Genomic DNA, 21,766 nt, shown 5'->3' on the forward strand with positions numbered 1-21,766 from the left:
CACTATATAAACAGTCTCCAAAGCAAGAAAAATATCTTGGGTTAATAAAGTAATGTTACTGCATAAGAGTCACCCTTCAGGGAGTTATTCTTGGCAGAGACACCTAAAGTGTTTGAGGCTGAATTAATTTAGAAAGCCAAATAAAAGAAAAGCTTGTAACAAACAATATGAATTGGTATTTGTGAACAGAAAAAGTGCAGTTAAAACAATCTTGTGTGCAAAAATTCCTATAGCTGAATCACATGGATTAACTCTCGAGTCTACTCTGAATTTAATCAGATTTATGTTCAGGGGAATCTAAATATAGGATGTATTCCTAATATAGTTCATGATTCTTTGCATTTACTCATTACATTTTTCTCCTCCTGTACAATGTCAGCTGTCATCATGTTTCAACAAGTATCTTCAACTCAGTGTTAGTCAAAATTTAAGCAAAGGCTTGTATCTCAACGCCTTTTTAAGAAAATGGTAATTTTTTCTAACAATTTCACTGAGAAGGACAATGATGTTGTACGGGTACAATGTCAAAAGTTGAAAGATGAAGATTCTTTATACATCTTTGCTTCTCTTCTTGTTTTGTGAAGCATATTGTCAGCCCTTTTTGTGTCCAGTGTGGTCAATTATGAGTCATGAATGGGCACAATAGGCTGGCCATCAATGAAAGAAGCATGTCAAATAACTTCAGAGGTTTTTGGTAGCATGTCCAAAGTACCTGAACAATTTATCTGCCTTGATCTGCTGGGTGACATTGTCAATAACTTCAAAGCTACAAGTAAAAGTATGAAGACAGTTTAATATTTCTAGGTTGTACCCCCAGAAATCAGAAAGAAAAGGTGACATGTCAACCCTGCGTGTCCAATATACTTCCTTCACCCACATGATACCAAAAAAAGACAAAACCAGATGCTTGTTTGTAAGACCTTTATTTATATAAATAATATGCACCATATGAAACAAATATACAACACCATGCTTGCAAATTAATGCTTTGCAAAGGACTGTCATTGCTATTCCTGGTCAAAATTTCCCAAGCTGAGAGTGCCTTGGGGGCCTGAAGTTGTAGGAAGCTTGTGAGGCAGCTGGCTGTGAGCCCTGCTAGCAGGAGCAGGCCCTGTAGGGGCAGGGCTCTCTGCTGTCCTAGCACCAGGGGAGGCGTTCTGAGGAGCCTCCAGCCCTAGCCAGAAAGAGGAACAGGATGGAGCAGAGAACTTGCAGCCACCACGAAGGAAATGACAGAGCACACCCAGAGTGTGGCACATACTGGCCTTGTCCAAGCCCCAAGAGGTTGGACTGGAGAGGGCAATCCAGCTGTAATTCAGGGGGTGGGAGGGTGGTGGTGGGCAGGCATGTACTGTGAACCTGTATCTTCAGCTCGTAAAGACTGTGTCCACCAGATCAGGAGCTAATGGGGTCCTCTAGTGGAAACAGAGTGATTGCCAGGCAGGAGGATGGTTTGGTTTGGGCCCCTACAGAAGATATCTATTTACAGGCCAAAGAGCTTTGCGTATGACAGGATTTTTTCTGGCCAGCTCTCAGTAGAGTCACATTGCTGGCCATATTATAAATGGCAATAAAAAACTTGGAAAAACAAAAGACTGTGGGACTGTAAAGGTGCCTCCAGCAGAGGCAGCTGGCTGGGGAGGAAGCACATTGCATGTCTGGTCTAGGGGGAAATGCTCAGAGGATGAAGAGCACTCCCCACAGTGAGAGTTGTGGTGCTCTGCACACAATCCTCTTAGACCTGCTGGCTTCATGTGAGGTTTTCAAGCTGAGCTACCCGGGCTGTCAAGGACTCACTACAACACTCTCAGCTGAGCTTTCCGGTAGCTGGCCAACTTTGCTGTTAATACATAGGTTGTACCACCTCAGTTGTGATGGTTTTCACTTCCTACCAACATCCAGAAGGACAAAGAAACCATTTCACAGGGGAGGACACAGAGCAGCTGAGTGTAGTGCAGCTCTAAGAGCCAAAAAATGAGCTCCCTGAAGCCTTCATGAAATGTACAGGTGAGTGCAGTGCCAGTGAGAACACAGCCACACAAAAGCTTTGTAGGCTGTCTGCTCCCACCTGGGCAAGACTAAACCCAGAGCTCCATTTAGTGGATCACCTGGATTAGCTCTGCAGGGACTGAGGGGAGGCAAATCACTCTCTGGCAATGTCACTGCAGTCCTGGCTATTCCCAGTTAGCAATGGATAAGGTGTGAGCCTAGGGAAGGTGTCTTCACAAGATCAGCCTAATTCTCCTCGGAAATAAAAAGTAAGGATAGTCTTATGTCTAGACACAGGGCTGTAAGGAAGAGAGATGTAAGGAGGGAAGAGGAGAAAGATCTGTTGTAAGGGAGAGAGTTGGAAATCAAAGAGCAAGTGTTTGTGAAGTCTTCTGATTGCTGATGACTTTCACTTCAAAGTCCCAGAATTTTAAAAGCATCTCGTAAATCATCTACTTCGTACAGTGGCTGCAGGACAAAATAGAAATGGTAGGTCAGTTGTCAAGTGAGCAGGAACCCATGAATATGAGGAAGGAATGGCAGGAGATGGGATGAGAGGAGGAAGAAGAGGAAGTGAACGAGGAGAGATGAAGAAAGTTGGAGGAAGAGGCATAAGGGATGTGGAAGATGAAGAGACATGAGTGAATGAAATGGCAGATGGCAGGGATGAGCAGCAAGTGCAGAGAGGAATTATGGTGAGGAAGAGAGGAATAAACTGGGGGAAGAGGCATTGGAAAAAGAAGAAGGAGAATTGTCCCTTACCAGGAGGATTCGTCGAAGTTTCCTGGCAAGATGGACAGAGTTTTCATGCAGCCCTTCCCAGCCTTTGAATGCCTGTTCCCTGTTCTCCACAAATGTGTTCCAGCAGTAGAAGTAATCTGTGCAAGACACGGGGGAGTTACAGGCGCTTGACAGGACACTGATCACTAAATCACCACACTCTGCATCATCTTCTCTGGTTCCTTGCCCTACCTTCTCCCCGGCATGCCTTAGCTCTCCATCATCTCTTTCCTGCCTGCACAACTCACCTTTGAAGGTCATGATGGCGATCTGCGCCCCCGCCTTGTGCAGGCGCCTCAGCCCCTCGGGCTCTGCCTTGCGCTCCTCGCAGAAGTAGAGGCGGGCCATGAAGATGCGGAGGCTCAGGTTGGGGTAGGAGCGCAGGAAGCTGGCGATGTGCTGGGCGCAGTCGTAGCAGGGGCTCCAGGAGGTGAACCAGGTGATTCGGTAGCAGCGTCCCGGGTCCAGGTCCCAGGCTGCGATGTAGCGCAGGAAGAGCACCTCCACGTGGCAGCCCATCTTCGGGAAACCGGGAGAGACAGGGGCCAGGAGTCAGCAGGGTGTGACGGGCAGGGAGGGAGGGCTGGCCTGGATGGGTGTGAGGGAGGAGAAGCAAGGTGCGGGAAGTGCTCTCGGGTCGGCACACACGGGGACGAGGCACGGCAGTACTTCAGGGCTAGAGAAGCGCTGGTGGGCACTGGTGTGGAGGGATGTACGAACGGGATGGGCAGGAGCTAAGCAGGAAGGTAGGGAGACTGGAAAAGCAGCAGGGAGTGGGGGTGTCTCGCTGGTAACACACTTGGGGGTAGCACAAAGTACAGCTTTACCCAGAGGCTGCATCCCTCAAACGGTGTGAATCAGCACAGTGCCCAGGTGTGCCTGTGCCAACACAGCCCCAGGTGTGCCTGTACCTGCACAGTGCCCAGGTGTACCTGTACCAGCACAGTGTCCAGGTGTGCCTGTACCAGCACAGCCCCAGGTGTGCCTGTACCAATACAGCCCCAGGTGTGCCTGTACCTGCACAGCCCCAGGTGTGCCTGTACCAGCACAGTCCCAGGTGTACCTGTACCAGCACAGTGTCCAGGTGTGCCTGTACCAGCACAGCCCCAGGTGTGCCTGTACCAATACAGCCCCAGGTGTGCCTGTACCTGCACAGCCCCAGGTGTGCCTGTACCAGCACAGTCCCAGGTGTACCTGTACCAGCACAGTGTCCAGGTGTGCCTGTACCAGCACAGTGCCCAGGTGTGCCTGTACCAATACAGCCCCAGGTGTGCCTGTACCTGCACAGCCCCAGGTGTACCTGTACCAGCACAGTGTCCAGGTGTGCCTGTACCAATACAGCCCCAGGTGTGCCTGTACCAGCACAGCCCCATGTGTGCCTGTACCAGCACAGTGCCCAGGTGTGCCTGTACCTGCACAGTCCCAGGTGTGCCTGTACCAGCACAGTGCCCAGGTGTGCCTGTACCTGCACAGTTCCAGGTGTGCCTGTACCAATACAGCCCCAGGTGTGCCTGTACCTGCACAGCCCCATGTGTGCCTGTACCTGCACAGTCCCAGGTGTGCCTGTGCCAACACAGTGCCCAGGTGTGCCTGTACCTGCACAGTCCCAGGTGTGCCTGTACCAGCACAGTGCCCAGATGTGCCTGTACCTGCACAGCCCCAGGTGTGCCTGTACCTGCACAGTCCCAGGTGTGCCTGTGCCAACACAGTGCCCAGGTGTGCCTGTACCTGCACAGTGCCCAGGTGTGCCTGTACCAATACAGCCCCAGGTGTGCCTGTACCTGCACAGCCCCAGGTGTACCTGTACCAGCACAGTGTCCAGGTGTGCCTGTACCAGCACAGCCCCAGGTGTGCCTGTACCAATACAGCCCCAGGTGTGCCTGTACCTGCACAGTGCCCAGGTGTGCCCACACCAACACAGGGCCCAGGTGTTGCTGTCACAGCCCTCTGCTCCCCGCTGTCCCAGGCAAACTGGAGCTGTGGGCTCCAGAACAGGCTGGCAAGGTGTTCCCTCCCCCACCTGGTTGCGCAGGTATCCAAAATCCAGGGAGCAGGAGGTGGCGCTGTCCCGGCGCTTCACCACATAGCACAGGTAGGTCTCACGCCGGCCCTTGGCCTTGCGCAGGTTCCTGAAGTTGTAGAGGAAGAGTCTCCTTTGCATGAGGATGCTGCAGGAGAAGACAAGAGAGAATTTACATTTACTCGTGCAGCCAGTTGTTTACCATGTCTCTGTTGAGGGCTCAGCACCAAAAATATCCTCTTCACATCCAAGCCTCTCTGTACGAGAAGAGTGCTGGTAATTTGCATGAAATGTTCTAGGGAAAGGATGCAGACGTGACTCTGGGGATGAAGCAGGTGACCTTGTGAGTGGAAATGGTGTGTGAATTAATAGTGATTAGTCAAACAGCAACTATGGTTGGGCAGAGTGTGAAAATATCTGAAAATATCCAGAACATGGACACCAGGGAGGGAGGAGGATGAAGGCATCTGAGAAGACCTGTGAAGATGAGACGGTGTGGAGTTCAGCCATCAAGAGATGTTATTTTTGCTATATGAAACCCAGAAAATCCACTGGGGCAAGGGATGGACCAAATTAGAATCTCTTCAGAGAACACTGGACTGAATGCCTTCCAAGCAGGGCCTAAAAGAAGAGCAGAGTTGAAAGTGTGCAGGACCGGGGAAAGATGCCCCCCAGCAGCTGATGGAATATGTAAATGGTAGCCATGCTGACAATTCCCCAGACACAAGTACCACTTCCACAGCGGACAGACATCAAGACTGGCATGGGCCTGCTCCTGTGCCCAGGGACCATGCTGGGGAGAGGCAGCAGGAACACAGGGAGGGTGTAAAGCAGTCATGAGCCATTTCTAACAGCCTCACTGCCAAGTGGAGGGACACAGGCAGCTGGGTTCATTGAGGTGAGATACTCACCTCCCCCGCAGCAATGCAAAACAGAAGTGAATAGGTTAAAAATAATCAGGTCCTTTGTCATCTTTTCCCACTGTTAGGCTGATGTTCAGCACAAAGATGGGGTAAGTTTAAGAGATACTGAGCTGGGTTTTCCAGAGGATCTCCAGTGAAGTGTAGAAAAGGGGAATTTGGGTTTGTTAGGAATTTAAATCTGAGAGTCTAGGCACTTGTATACACCCTTCATCTGTTTGCTAGTGTCACCATAGAGCTTGAGCACTGCAGAGCACTTGATGACCAGCTAACAGGCATCCTCTCTGCCCCTCCAGGAGCTTCTGTCCCTTGTGCACCCTGACACATGGCCACTGCATCACAGGTACTCATTCACAGAGTCATGCACATCCTCTTGCTACCTAGTGATGTGATTTGAGGTTGTGTGTCACTGCCTACTGCTCCTCACCTGCATCACAGACATTCTCCCTCAGGCAGCCTTGCTGCCCTATTGTCCCACAGACAGGCAGACAACTCTTTCCTGCCCTGTCTCCCTCAGCCTGCAGTGCACAAATGCCTGTCCTGCTCACACAGAAAGAGGAAGCACACACATACTCTGCTGTGCCATGCTTTGTGCTGACAGGCTCCTGCAGAAGCACATCACATTCGAGCTTGTCTTCTGTTAGAAGAAGGTCCACAGAGAAGACTGCACACACTCAGGAGGGTAAAGCATCCCCATTAAGTATCTCATTAAGCCCAACAGCAGTCTGAGGCTGCTCCTGGAGGTCTGTCCTGTAAGCTCTGTTGCAGTCCTGCTCTGGTGTGTTGCAGGTTGTGTCAGGAGCAGAGCACGAGCTGATCCCACTGCATTCCGTCACCCCTTTCTCTGGCTGCTCATGGTGTGTGCCTGTTTCCCATACCCACGGTATGTTCTTCATCATCTTTCTCACTCTTGGAGCTGACTCACTCCCTACCACCTTGGATTCACCCTATTTCCCTGCCTTTGTGCAAACACTTACAAATGAACACCTGTGTATATTCCTAACACACACACTCACACGCATATTGGTCTCCCCAATTTTTTTTTTCTCCCCAAAATTATCAACCAGTCGTTCACCACAGGTTTCTAAGCCTTAGATGTGTTATTGCAGGGATATGGAAAAGACTGTGCCCTGTAACAGAGATGCTGGAGAGGCAATCTGTTCTATGGTGACAGATCCTTAGGTTGTCCAGAAAGGATAACCCAGACAATTGCACAGGTGTGATAGGCCAGAGCCTTGCAAAGCACTTACCTGGGGTGTGCCACAACTGCAGAAAACAGAACTGAGCCTTGTGCACAAGGCAACTGCTTGCTGAAGAAACATATAAGCCAGGTGAAAAACAATTACAACTCTGTTGATGTTTCATTAAAACCCATTTGGAAAAATGCTTTTTATCACATCAAAAACATAAGGGAAAACAGACTTTCCCTTTTATATTTTTTTAAAAAGTTTTGTGCAAAACCATTTGCTTTCAAAATATTTCTGATTCTTCTAATTGTCCATTTTCTCATCTCATTCAATTTTTCTCTAGTCAATGTTTTTGACCCTGCAGAGTTGCATGTGGATGCAAATAAGAATGAAGAACAAGAAATGACCTCAAACCACAGAAAAATAAAATTACGATCACTTAGATTATTTTTCAGTTTCAGAACAAATCAATGACAATTTGAATCACAGAAGACACTTGTTCAACTATGTTCATTAACATCAGCTCTTTTTCTCCCTTTCCTCTGGAGTTCACCATCCCAGGGAGGATTTTTTCCCAGGGAGGATTTCAGAATGGCTAGTGCAAACAGAAGAATGAATGAACAGATGTTGTGTGGAGCAGCTGAGCAGGTGTCTGGCTAGGTGTAAACTGCTGGATACACGTGCAACTCCTATGGCTATAGCATAGCTCAAGGGAAAGCAGCAAGGACACAGGAGCTGTGATTGCACCTGGGCACTGAAGAAGCAGCCTGAACAGAGATCTTCTCCTCAAATAAAGATTCATGAAATCAGAGTAAAGCCCCCTGAGCATGTGCATAGTATGCCATTGTGGAGAGTGATTAGCCATAATAAGCTCACAGACTAATTGCAGTGCAAGTAGAGGATTGAGGGGCTTAAGCGGCAGATAGTATCTGACTGTTCATCCTTCTGTTGTCATCCTTTATTTCTAGAAAAGAAAAACAATGAAAGGAACAGAGAATAGCCACAAGAAAGAAATTACAGAAAGGGAAAGAGTACAGGTGGCAGACAGTCAAAGAGAAAGAACAACAGAGACACAGAGAGGCAAGTTGCAAGAGCAGGACAGGCAGGGAGTTAGATCAGTGAGTCAGATGGGGAAAGGGATGATCAACACCACAGGGAAAGCAAGTTAATTCTGACAGAAAGACAATTTCTCATAGGAGCAAGAAACTAGAGACACTCCTTTTACCTGTCCATGACTCCCAGGGCCTCTCTCAGGTGATGAGATCACAGGGAGGTTATCTCACAGACTCTGTGCAGCCCTCTAACCTGATGTACCGAAATGTGGACTGGCCTGTGTGTCCCCTCCCCATTCACCCCTATCTATTCCCTGCTGGCTTTCATCGGGGTGTGGTTGAGGGAGGAGTTAGAAGGGTCTCTGGAGCTGCAGGAGCTGAAGGGCAAGATGTTGAGATGCAAAGGGGCATCAGTTCTGAAAGATGCTCAGCACCCATTGGTCACCACCCCCCCTTGCACTGCCTACCGGCCCCCTCCCACCTGCAAAAATATCTGAAATAATATCAATAGCATAACAAGGCAGGAAACATTGTCTAGTGGTTAGAGGGGGGCCTGAGAGCTTGTGTACCACTAGTGTGAATGTGGGCAAAACCACACCATCCCTCCGGGCTTTGCATCACGCATCTGTGCAGGGATGGTGGTGACCCTCCAGCACGGGCAGCTCTGTGCAGCAGCCTGGAGCCACCCTGCTGGAAGGAGCACAGGGAACTGCAGCTTGTGGGCAGACTTTCCCTGCTCCTCTGTGACCCCTTGAAGGCCTGGCAGTTGCATGGAGCAGCACTGAACTGAAGATGAGAGTGAGAGGGACTCAGCTCCCAGGGCTCAGTGGGGAGAGGCTGGCCTCAGCTTGGCACCTGAGCATTGTCACGAGTGTCTGAGCCCTGTCAACATGCCAGGAGTGGTGGCAGACCTGCACTGCAAAGCTGCACACAAAGCACCAGTGGGGAGTGACCAGAGGGGCCTGATCCTGCTGTTCCAGGTGGTGCTGGCCCCAGCACCGAGCTCTGCCGGTGGCAGGGTGACAGTCAGGACCCCCTGACTGAGGTCTGCGCTGTCACAGCCAGGCTGGCACTCAGGATGCACAGACTTTGCTCTGCCAGCACTGCTCTGGGCTGCCCAGGCTCTGCTGCTGCTGGCAGCCACCCCCTGTGCAGGGCTGAAGGGCAGCGAGGCTGGGGCAGTGCCTTGGGCTGGCCAGGGTGCCCAGGAGGCAGCCAGGGCACGTTCTGCTCTGCTTCTGCCCCAAGCGGGCAGGGCTGAGAAGCAGGGCTTTTGTTTACCTCATGCTAGGGTAGCTCTTCGTTTTTTCTCTGCTTGATTTACTTTCCTTATTAATTTTACTGGTTTTCAGAATGCTAAGGCTTTGTGAAACCAGTATATGCAAAAAAAGGCAAAGGAGAGATGAGTTGCCAGAGCAGAGCAGACTCTGTAGCCCAGTGCTTGGAGAGGACTTGTTTCTGAGAGCAGAGAGCATGGCATACTCCAGGAAAAGGAGCAGCACTCCTGCAAAGCCCAGGCATGGGCTGTCCTACTCCTCAGGGAAATGCCTGGATGGGACACAAACTCAATGGACACACACATTCTGGCAGCTGCATTGGTCTCAAGAGATGTGGCAATTATCCTCCTTGAGGATCTGGCTCCTAGTGCTTGACCAAAGCTAGAAAAGACTGAAATCCTTGAGAATCCCTGTCCTACTTAACAGAGCCTAGGAGAACACTCTGGCTAATGAAAGAGCAGTCCCCTTTCAGCCTTTGCTCTAGCAGCACCTTGTGAAAAACCTCCTAGGTCAGAGCAACAATCACACTTTAATACTGGATTTTCTTTTAATAATTCAAAGGGCACATTTGTTACACAGGACATAAAAAAAAAAGAGAGAAAAGCAAAAACAAAAAGGAAAACACTCTGGGAAATCTGCTTCTTAGAGATCATAACCATTTGTGTTTAGTTCAATAAATCAAGTAAATTCACCTTTATTCTTGTGCTGGTTCTCAATTTTCATAGCCAAAAGATTGCACAAAATTTTATATAAATTTTCTGCTTTGAAAGGAGTCAAGAAATATCTCCATGGCCCGCCTGGTTCTTCCCATAAATTTAATTGGTGCAAAATTATTTGCTCAAAGGTTTTACATGTCAAGTCTCATAAAATGTATAACTAGATCCTTTCTCTGGTCCTGGCTGTAAGTGGAATTTGTCCTTCCATGTTTAAAACATGTTCTTTCCCCTAAATGTTGAGAGTTTCTTTGCTCTCCACAGAGATAAAAAAGAAAGAATGGATGAACAAACAGATGAACTATAATTGATGGCAAGGCTCTCAAGTCCAAGTACTGCTGGAGGCTTTCTAATGCCCTTCATTTAGACTGGTAACTTCCTTCACATGTGAGGTCCAAGTGCATGAAGTCAGTGGCAGAGATTCTCTGCCTCTATCTCTAATCCCCAGAGCAGAAACCTGCTGGTGTGGATGTGCTTTAGAGTCTTGTAGCAAGTCCAGGGGACATTTCAAGAGGGACCTTCAGTTCCTATGCAGTTCTGCCTAAAACAGGAGCTGCACTCTCTTGCCACAGCAAGATTTTGCTCATTAGCAGATATAATCCCTGCTCTGGTTAAAAAAAAAAAAAAAAAAAAAAAAAAAAGTTTAGAAAACCGTGGAAAGGTTGCTGATCCCAGATCTCATTACTTGTCCAGCTTTCTCCCTGGTTGTAAATTTCCAAATCTGTTTCATGAGTCAAGGATAGGCTGGGACCTCATACCCAAAGGGTTATGCTGACCACTTCAGTTTTCTGTCCTTTCTGTTCAGTGAAAACCTCTTTGGAGATGGGAGAGGAAGATACTGAAGATGTCTCCATCACGGTTTCTGATCAAAGCCTGGGTCAGTTAAAGGCTGGTGGGGAAGCCTGAAGAGAGTCCCTGTGCTGCTGTGTTATCTAGAAAGAGACACTGCTCCAGCTCTTTGGGATCATGGAAGAATGTTCTAGCATGCCTTCAGGTTTCTTGTACTCAGGGCTTTATTTTCTGTTTTGGAATGAGAACAGAGAAATAAGTGCTGGCTGAAGAGCAGTGCTCAGGTGTAAGGTGGGGTGAGAGGAGGAATGACACCATTGCTTTTACGAAAGATTCAGAAAGCAAATTACCAAGAAATTAGACAGCAAAAATACAGTGAATAATTTAAATTATCTACCCCCAAAGCAGAGGAGAGGTTGCTTGTTTAGTCAACAGGAAGTCATGTGTTGGTGCATGCCATTATAAATATATATTTATTTTTTCCATTCACCCTTTGCTCAGAAATCGCCTTTTGAAAGTAGCGCCTCTGTCACCAGTTGGTTGGTTTTGCACTGAACACAAGAAACGCAGACACCTGCTCACCCTGGCCTCAAGAGAAAACCTCAAACAGAAAAACTTTCTCTGCTCCACAAGTGCTGATGCACCACAGCCACTGACTTGCACAGAGATGCTGAGCAGGGGAGTGGTGGAGCTCCTTGCACTAAGGCACTGGCTGATAAATAAGCTGTTATGCTAATTTATTATAAGCACATGGAACACGCTCACAAAATATGAGCATATACTAAGCCTGAGACTATACACCAAAATGCTTATTTATTACACACACATTTCACTGCGTTCACTCCACAAAGATTCCTCACCCTCCTTAGAATGACAGACCCAACACAAAGGTAGTGCACTTGCTCAGACACCTGTGCCGGGCATACCACTCCCATTTTTCCAATCCTGGGTGCAAAAAACCCCTCCACACCAGATACAGAGCAGCTTGCTGTTACAACATGGGGCAGAGAGCCTTGTCCCTAGAGCTGCCACCTTTTCCTGTGATGCAGCAGTGGATGCCGTGCCTGGGGAGAAGGTTTCAGCCATTGCTTTACAAAGCAGTGATTTTTGCGGAATGTGCAGCACCACAGATATTTATAAAAGCTGTGAGGATGTGTGTGTGGTCTGCCTGGGGTGGACTTCACCAGAGAGGGATGGTGTGGTGCTGGGGTTTGCAAAGGCAAAGCTAAAGCACTGTGGGGTGAGTGTCACGGAGGCTGCATCTAAATGAGACAAGAGCAGGGATTCCAGGTTATGAGAGGGAAGGGGGAAGTAAAAAAGGCAGGAGCTCAGGATGTGTGGGAGGGTGAGTTTACAAAACTTGCACTGCCGCATGCTGCAGGACTGTCAATGATGCCACTGATGCAGAATTGAGGGCATCTGGTTGCTGCGTGTGCATTAAGGTTATATGTTATTGTGTGTTTTACTAGCAATTCAGCTTTCCAGGCTTGCACTGCAAAATCTTTACCTGGAGACTTGACCTGCAGTTTATTTTTGTTTCACTGTTGAGCTTGTTTTGGTGCTGGGGGACAAGGCAAATGAGGGTGAAACTATAGAATTGAGTATACATTTTTTAACCGCAGCCCTGTGAGTGCTTCTCATTCCTGCCCTGCAGCTCTCTGCCAGCCCAGCCCAGGCCTTCTTACAGGAACTAATAATCCTTAATTCTGGCCCTGTGACCCCACAATTATTTTGTCTCCCTGCCTGTATTAGTACCCTCCACCATGTCTCTAGGTCACAGCACTTCCAGCCCTTGCTACCAGAGACTGACACCTTCTGGGATCACCAGCAGGAAGGCAGGAAAGGGGCTAGATTGTGTTGGGGAGTTTGAGACCTAGTGAATGGCTTCCCCATCATGACTGCAGATAAAAAATGTGACCAAAATCCACATCCTTATGCTAAATGTCCTCAAGTGTGTTCTCTGGCTTGAGGCCGTGACATGGCTGGGTGCTTCCCTCATTTATGCTAAGAGAAACAGACTCTCTGATGAAAGCAGAACTGCCCTCCCCATGTTGAGAGATGGGGGGTGGAGTACCTACCAGAGCTGCTGGCACCCTGCTGCTTGCCATTGCAGTGCCTGCAGCTTCAGCCTCCAGCATGCCCTGCCCATCTCAAGTGGCTCCTGACTCTGTGCTGACCTGGAGAATGCCCTCTGTGTGCTCAGGGAGCTGCAGGCACTGTTCCAGTGTTACTGCACTCTCCTACAGCTCAGCTGTAGGCACCTGGGCACCCCACATGCTGTTTCAAATCAGATTTTCCTGCTCCTCAGTGGAAGTCACTGGCTCCATATCTCTGCAGTTATCTGCTAGCCACAGAGAGAAACTCAGTTTTGTACTGCTGTTTTTCACAATGAGGCTCACCTTCTAGCTGTGGTTATGGTTTTGCAAACCATTTTGCCTGTGATTAGCTCATGTTTGTGCAGTGCTGCAGCTCGTGCTACTCCCTGCAAAAAGAGCTTGCACTGGGGCCTGGGTGGTAAATCCTGATTTTAACTTCCCTGTTGTCTTTGGAGAAGTACTTTGTTGGAGAGACTGAGACAGAAGTCTTGGGAGTTCAGTAAGAAACTGTGTGTTGGAGGCTGTCAGTCGTGTGCTGAGGACCTTGCAGTTGTACAAGGTTTCCTTGGCTGGAAGTCCTCATGAGCATCTCTTGATCTGGCACTCATACACAGCCAATTTCCTTTTGCCCAGTCTGTGCTCAACATGGGGACACCAGATCCTCTCCTCTCTTCTATCATTTTTGTGCAGGTACAGGTAAGGCACAGGTAAATTTACTTAAGGGTAGCTAGCTTGGTCCTGATGCAATTTGGGAAACAGGGAGCAAGGCCAGCAAAGCTTTTGGATTGGAGAGGCAAAAATCTACCGTGAAGCAGTGCCCCTGGGGACTCTCAGGGAACAGAAAGGGCAAAGAGGTTTGCAGAGACTACAAAGAGTTCAGACATCTTTCCTAAGCTAAACCAGTGAGCAGCTACAAAGACAGCAGCTGATGGACAGTGGAGCCAAAAGGGACAGTGTGTGATGACAGTGCTGGGCTCAAGCAGGGCTGATGAGAAAATCACCAGAGCAACTACAGGAGCAGGAGCAACTACACTCACTGCACCAGGCAGAAAAGAAAGGCTTTTGAAGGTGCCAAGAAGGCAGCAAAGGCCAAGACGCACGTGGCCCTGGGCTGGCACTGCCAAGGAGCCCTGATTAGCTCTGGCTGTGAAGAAAGTCCCAAGGAAAGTCAAGATGGCCAAGAAATAGCTACAGGATATGAAAAATGACAGACCAAAAGAGGCAAAGATCCAGCTAAGGGAAAAACAGTGAAACCCAAGGCTACCAAACCCAAGGCAGAGAAATTGAAAGTGAGAAGGGTGAGAAGGGTGAGAAGGTGGTGCACAAGAAGTAGATGCTGTGTGAGCATAGAAAAAGTGGACACAGGAGCACAGACTGCAGGGACACAGACTGCAAATCCTTTAATTGAACTACTGATTTTTGTAATGTTTTGCATTTTTAGCACAATTTCCTCAAAGGGAGAGAATTTATTTCAATAGTTTTAAAAATGCCTTGTTTTGCAATTAAACTTGTGCTTTGTATTAATTAAAAGTTTCTTCTTGTTATTTTCTTCAGTTGACTGCAGCAATATTGTAGGGGAGGCAGTTTGCTCAGAGATGCACAGCAAAAAGAACAGAGGCAGCAGCCAAAAGACGCAATAAAGGAATTTCTGATCTGACATCAGGAAACTACTCTCCATCTTAAGTGTGGTGCAATATTAGAACAAGTTGTGGATTCTCCATCCCCTGCTGATTTTTTCAGAATTCACTTGGACAAGGCTCTGAACAATCTGAGCAGCTTTGAAGTTAGCTCCACACATTTACTTTCAATGTACGTTTATCTGTGATCTTAACTGGGAACATATACTATCTCAATATCCACATTTATTTTAAAAAATGCACTGCTTAACCTACACTTATTCTTATATTTAAGCAGGTGAGATCTGACATGTCTTATTAGTTAGACATATTGAATTACATATGCTTCTCTATTACACCTTTTTGCTAGTTTGTGACCAGCTGTATTTGTATGGAAATTGCAACCTTAGTAAAATGCCCCAAACTGCATTCTGATAGATAATTTATTCTTAAATCAATGGAATGTTTTTCACAATTCACTTTGTAAATATACTTCAGCATACTAGCAACAAGCACATGCCATTTGTATTTTAACTGATATAATTCACATTAGTGAACATGTTTTTATTTGAGAAAATAACTTACACTAATAGCAAAAGTAGACAATCAAATACCTTTGTGGTATTTCCCACATATTTTTAAATAACTTTTTTAATGGACTAAAATCCAGTTCTCTATTTTGTGGGAGTTTATTCCAACTTGCTGCATTACAGGTTCTAAGGATGGCAGGAACAGAGAGAAAAAGCAATGTGCTAAAGATCAGAGAGCAGGGGGTGAAGAGATTCAGAACTGGAATTCAGATTTCCTGTGCCCCAGTCAAGGAGCTGCTTGCAACTGGACAAATGTGCACTGTCAAACAATGTCACCATGTGGTGTCAGGGGTCAATACTACAGGATCCTGTACTTTAATATCTCCAGAAAAAAATTAACCAAACAATTAAAAAAAAAATAAAGCTTAAGTCTCCTTTGGTTCCAACCCAGCTATTCTTTGCTGAGTAGAGGAGCTCTTTTTGGGTGGGGGCAAGGACCAGACCCCTCTGTCTGAAGGACAAGCCCACACAGCAGCCAGCAGTACATCCCTGCGGGATCCTTCCAAGCTGAGATGCCCAATGTCAACGCTCTTTGTTCACACCGTGGGCTCTTGAGGACAGGATTCAGGCAATAAGTTTCAGAAGCTTCTAGGTGACATGTCAGCTGCTCCCAACAGCCCTCCCATGCTTGTTAGCTCCACATGCCCAGCAGTGAGGCACTGCTTCAAACTTGGGAGCAGACACTGGAGCACAGGCTTTAACCAGCAGCCTTCAAACTGGTCACATTGATTGGTGCTGGGGAGCTGTGACAGCAAGAGGAGGAGGAACAGCCATTGTGTGGGAAGTGATCACAGGGCATCTAAATCCTGCTCCAGGTCAGGAGAGGCTGTGAAAATCAGCCACAAATGCAGAATCATGCTTCTAAAAACAGGGCTCTGTCAGTTTTCTTTGTGGCTAGCCCAACTGCACGAGCTGCACACCTACCTGGAGGCGTATTTAAAACCACTTCCCTAGCTTGCAAGAGAAAGTGATGTCCAGATATTGTGGCAATTCAGGTTGGAGTGGCAGGGGTGATAAATCTGGGTATGGGACAAGTGCCAATGAAGTGTGGGCTGACTCTAGTGTAAGGGAAAAGGAAGAATAAGCTGAATTACAAACAGTTGATGGCATATGTTGTGCTTGGCTCACACAGCCAGGGGAAAGTGCCAATGCAGGAGCACTGCAAAGGCTGAGTTTATGAGACAGAGCAGGCTCTGGCCTGTGTAGGAGGGAGCAGTGTCTCCAGCCACTGGGGCTGGGGCTGTACCCACTACAGCAGTCCGAGACCAGGACACCACAGCTTCAGCCAGGAAGGGGAGTAGAGTGTTGTGCAATAATCTGCATTGTGTGGTTTAGTCCTGAAGATCTATGGGGCACTCTCAGAGGCAGCTTAATGGGTAATTTGGCCCACGGCCACTTTTGTTCTAGAAATACCATCTAAATGCAGACTTGACTGCTTGCACATGAAGATTGCACTGCTTGCACTTGCATTGCTTAGAGTCCCCCACATCTTAGTGCTTCATCTTTTCAACCAAAATACGATGTACAGTCAATGCCTGATGAAACTATGAAAAAGTCAGAAAATCAATGAAAAGGAAAATTTCCTAATATTTTTGACCTAGATGTGTAATTTTTAATGTGGTCTCTCAGTTATTCCCATTATTGAGTTAAATGGTTGTAGTGAACAAGTTCTTCTCTTCTTATGTGATATTTATTACAGTTTTTCTCTTATTTCAGTCATCTTGCAATTTTATTTGCAGATGTTAATTCTCCACCAGAAAGTCATGGCATGTGCATAGTAAAAAGATGTGTCCTCAGCACAGATTTCACGGGCTGGGAGGAGTTATCCCTGTGTTCAGCAGCTAACAATTGTCAGGAAAATCTAGCACAGCTATCCATGGTAAAAAAAATGCTGGAGAAAATGTTATGTTTCTCTAGGAAAAAAAAAGCATTCCCAGGAACTTCCGTGAGCTGTGATTCATGAGTGAGAGGAGGGTGACAGCAGAGGACTAGGCTAGCAGGGAGTAAAAGGTTCCAAATGATAGATTTTATATGGAATCAAGTATCCCCACAAATCTGGAGGAAAACCAGCAAGAGACAAATAAACCCAAACACATGAGAGTTGCCAAGAATAACAGGAAATAAATTTTCTTTTAATATGGATTATATAGACTCTAGCATTAAAAAAGTGTTCTCCTGGACAGGAGCACCTCTTCCTGTCCCTGCTGAAAGCAAGCAACAGAAAGGCTTCTAACCACTTCCCAACCTGTATGAAAGTTAAATTTCTATATGCTGTACAGTAGCTAGGTTACCCAGTTATGTATCTATAGTGATGAATATTCACCTCTAAATACAGAGAACAGACTTGACCCAGTCCAATTTCCAAGATCCATCTCCATCCTACCTTCCTCCACACAGGCAATTTTCACAGGTATCCCTGTGGCATGGAAGCCAGTGGCTGCCAGTGGCTTGAATGTCTTTGAGATCAAGCTCTCAGTACCCTCCTTTCTACAGAAATGTGCACCCTCTCAGTACAAAGAAATCCCTACTTCATTCCTAGTCTCATGAGCCTGGAGTACTCGAGAGGAGCATCACCTTCTGAGTAGCAGTGCAGTGTTCCTATATGTAGGATAAAATTCTAGTCACTGCATGATTTGGAATTCTTTCTCCTGTACACTGGATAAATATAGAGAGATTTGGCCCATCGAAGGCTAATTTTGACCTCACATGGACACTGTCTGCACAGGGTGTCTTCCCCCACACAGAGGATGTGACCAGCTTCTTGCTGCATACAGCAGAAATGCAGGTCCTGGCAAGATGGTCCTACACTAATTGTTTTTGCTCTTTTTCTCAAACATCTGCCTCTGTGCAGCAAACTGTCCCCAGTACTGTGTGACCCTGGCTCTGTGCAACAGGGCAGTGCTCCTGCAAGACTGAAGGGTTCAGCAGATGATGTGAGGGGACTGAATGCCAAATCTAGCAAACTGGTTTTCAGTTACTTGGGAACAACACAAAGATCCTAGAGACAGGGTCTTGCTGATGCTCTGGTGCCCCACAGAATCATGCCACTAAGAGTCACATGGTGACTATTGGTGACAATAGTGATTAATAAAATTCAGACTGCTCTTCCCTACTTACCCTACCTGGTCTCATCACAAAAACTGCCCATATACCTGGAAATGTTCTCCATATATCTAGAAAACAAAGTCCTCGAGCAGACCAGACATCCAATGCTGCCACAGTGAATTCTTCTGCCCAGGCTGGCCTGTATAAGCACTTATACCTGCAGATATGTTTACCTTCCCCATCAGCACCTGGCCCTGTGCAGGTCAGCCCAGTCAGAGATTCTGCAGAAAAATCCCAGGTTTATCTGCTGCCAGATAAACAGCAATCCCAGATAATGATTCTGCTCCCACACCCAATTCCAATTTGCAACTCCTTCCTGCTTTGTGCAGGAGCTTCCAGATCAGGAGGTAGGAACTCAACTGGAGATTGAAAGCAGGTACAGCAACTGGAGAGTGTGGAGGTAGCCAGACCGAGACAAGGCACCAAGACAGATAATTCATTGCAAGGTCTCAGAAATGTCACACAGGTTCTTCATGGGCTTTCTTGGGCTTAGGAGTGGAGTGAGCTGTAATTACTGCTCCCTGAAACTTGCCTGGAATGGGCATCAAGAGATGGCTTCAGTGGGAAGGGAGGGACAAGAACAGGGGAGGAGAGGGGAGGGGAGGAGAGGGGAGGGAAGGGGAGGGGAGGAGAGGAGAGGAGAGGAGAGGAGAGGAGAGGAGAGGAGAGGAGAGGAGAGGAGAGGAGAGGAGAGGAGAGGAGAGGAGAGGAGAGGAGAGGAGAGGAGAGGAGAGGAGAGGAGAGGAGAGGAGAGGAGAGGAGAGGAGAGGAGAGGAGAGGAGAGGAGAGGAGAGGAGAGGAGAGGAGAGGAGAGGAGAGGAGAGGAGATGCAGCACTCTGATCCAACCTAATATTTTTGAGAAAAATATAATGCCATACTAAATCCAGATTTTTTCCTTTTGGTAGGAGATGTGTGTGAGGGAGGCAATGGGCGTGAGGCAAAAACTTCCCAGAGGTAGTTATAAATGATCTGTGGCCACCCAGGGAGGGGTGCCTTGGGTTCAGGACAGCTCATCTCCCAGTTCTGTCACTTCCCTGAGGCCAGCAGACACAAGGAGGAGAATGTGTTATCACACAACAAACTCAGTGGCTCGGGAGAATCAGAGAGGCTCAGGCTGACCAACCACATCTGAGCTCATGCTGATGCCAGGCAAGAAATCTAGGGCAGGAGTCCTAGGGCATGAAGGTGAGATGAGATGCAGCTTAAGGCATCTGTACCATTGGGAGGACTTCATCCTGTCCCCATTTCTGGCTCTCTTCAGGGGCAAAGCAAGAGAAGGTGCAGCACATTTATAAAGACCTCTGGGAAATGAGCAGCTCACAGCCTGCCAGGCAGAGTGTGAGAGAAAAGAGGGGAGAGTCCCCTGTCCTCAGTAATAGATTATAAAGATGACAACAGCTACCATGACAGATTGGCAGAGAGGGTACTCTGTGCCCTGCAGCACCTGAAGAAGAGGATGTAGAAGAAGGCATAGAAGCAAGGAAATAATGGGGGAATCACAAGCAAGAAGCACTTGTCTTGGACTGTAGGTAGTGGATGATGCCTTCTCTTCTCTCTCTTCCTTTTCCTCTGCCACTGTTGGCAGCTCACAGAGCATCAGGCCTGCGCTGCTGCTCCAGGAGCTGTCTGCAGGGGAGAGGCAGGGGCTGCCCAGACCGGCGGAGGCGTCGAGGAGGAAGGCCAGCCAGCTGGCGACAGATCTCATCTGAAGACAAGCACACACACACAGGTTGACAGATAATCAAAGATTCCTTCAAATTATTCTCCAGCAGAATAGTTAGAGGCACATCCTTCACTGCATCTACAGAGGCTGTTGAAACTGCTCAATCCCCATATACATGAGGCAAGCAAAGCAAGTCCTTAGGCTTTTATGAATTTCCTTCTGGCTTTATGCATATACATTACATGTTAAAACCACTTGTATTTTGCTGCAACAAAGATTGCATAAAACATCTAGACTGGATCCTGCTTCTATTCATGAACAGAAATACTGAGATTTACTCTTTAACCTCAAAAGAGTACAACTTTGAGTAAGGGTGTGTCTGGGACTACTAGACCATGATTAAGATCGAGGAATAGAGAGCTATCATATTTTTTAGTACCACAATATCTACTTCCCAGTTTTTTTATCATGGCATGTGTATTATGTCCAAGACTGCATTGCATCAGAGCTCTTTCAAAGTCTAGGGAAGATACTGCATGTGGGTCAGGGTGTAAGCCAACTAGTTAGCTTTGAGACTCTATCAGATGGCTGCAGCTATCCTTCTAGCTAGCCTGTGATACCACTCACCTTGCATGACCTCGTTCTCCTTGCAGATAATGCGAGTGCACACCTCCTTGTTTATTACGTACATGCGACGCACACTGCGGCATCACCGGGATCAGCAAAGGAAGGCACAGGGACACAAAGAAACAAAAAAGGGGAACAGGGAATAGACGTGTATATTCACTAGTGAGCAGGCAAATCCTATTTTTTTTGTTTCTTAGCCGAAAATAAGGCTGCTCAATAGCAAAGTAATCTTTGTAAAGACTTAATGAAATCTTAGAATCATAGGAAGGCTTGAGTTGGAAGGGACATTGAAAATCACCTAGGTCCAAACTCACTTCCTTGGGCAGGAATGTCACCCACTGGATCAGGTTGCTCAAGGCCCCACATTGGACCTTGCCTTGAACACTCCCAAAGATGGGCATTGACAACTTCCCTGGGCAATCTGTGCCAGTGGTGCCTCACCACCCTCTGAGTAAAGGACTTCTTCCTGACAACAAATCTAAATCTTTCTTCTTTCAGTTTAAAACCATTGCCCCTTGTCTTATCACTCTTTGTCCATGTAAAATGTTGCTCTCCCTCTGTTTAATAAGCTCCCTTTAGGTACTGCAGGCTGCAATGGGTTCTCCCTGGAGCCTTCTCTTCTCCAAGCTGAATAATCCCAGCTCTCTCAGCCTGTCTGTAGGAGAGGTGCTCCATACCTCTGATCATTTTCATGGCCCTATAAATATGAATTAAATATGGATTACAATATAGGGCACATTACAGCTCCTTAGTGCTGCACAGACTGTACTCATTGTGCTGTTTTAAATAATTAGCCTAAAAGGATGCTCTGGGGATAGGATTCATCCCACCAATAGGTTCCCAGAGAAAACCTCTAGTCTTCAAATGAACCAGACCTACCATTTCTGTGCAGTTTCGAGTGCTTTTCTTAGGGACTGCTGGTTTCTTACCTTGTAACACAGAGGTAGCTGATACACTGCTTTACTGGCTTGTGAACAGAGTACAGGCGTGTGCAGGGGAACTTTTCCTCACGGCAGTCTGAGAACACACACACAAACACGGAGGTGCAACCCAGCATCATGGCCAGGTGCACTCATTCAGGCACAGATATAACCTCATCACTAGGGACAGCCCTCCAGGCTTCTAGGGAAGGACCCCAGCCTCTCTTGTCACTCTCATGTGAGAGATGGGGCTGGTTTAAAGAAGAGGAAAATAGTGCAGACATTTCTGATCCCCTTGCTCCACAAGACAAAAGGAAGGGAAAATTGAGTGAAATGCAAACCAAGCCCACTGGACACCCAGAATACAGAAGGCACATGTTGTAAAGGGGACAGACACATATAAACAAAATGTAAATTTTAG

The 21,766-nt window shown here is 47.3% G+C and overlaps 1 protein-coding gene across 2 annotated transcripts in view; it reads right to left on the reverse strand.

Annotated features, from left to right (window-relative positions):
- Nucleotides 1-958: 958 nt before the first annotated feature.
- AICDA (activation induced cytidine deaminase) overlaps nt 959-21,766 on the reverse strand; it is a 28,729-nt gene continuing 7,921 nt past the window's right edge. Inside the window, exons 1-5 of one of the 2 annotated variants that reach the window (XM_066572262.1) lie at nt 5,267-5,528; nt 4,790-4,937; nt 3,018-3,288; nt 2,752-2,867; nt 959-2,457 (exon numbers count right to left, since the gene is read on the reverse strand). In XM_066572262.1, coding sequence (XP_066428359.1) covers nt 2,404-2,457; nt 2,752-2,867; nt 3,018-3,288; nt 4,790-4,930 — 582 coding nt within the window. In that variant the 5' untranslated portion in view covers nt 4,931-4,937; nt 5,267-5,528 and the 3' untranslated portion in view covers nt 959-2,403. Of the gene's footprint in view, nt 2,458-2,751; nt 2,868-3,017; nt 3,289-4,789; nt 4,938-5,266; nt 5,529-21,766 lie in introns of those variants that run through there. The other variant, XM_066572261.1, reaches the window with a different exon arrangement.

This window comes from Molothrus aeneus, chromosome 2 (assembly GCF_037042795.1).
Source record: "Molothrus aeneus isolate 106 chromosome 2, BPBGC_Maene_1.0, whole genome shotgun sequence".
In the NCBI taxonomy this organism is placed as follows: domain Eukaryota; kingdom Metazoa; phylum Chordata; class Aves; order Passeriformes; family Icteridae; genus Molothrus; species Molothrus aeneus.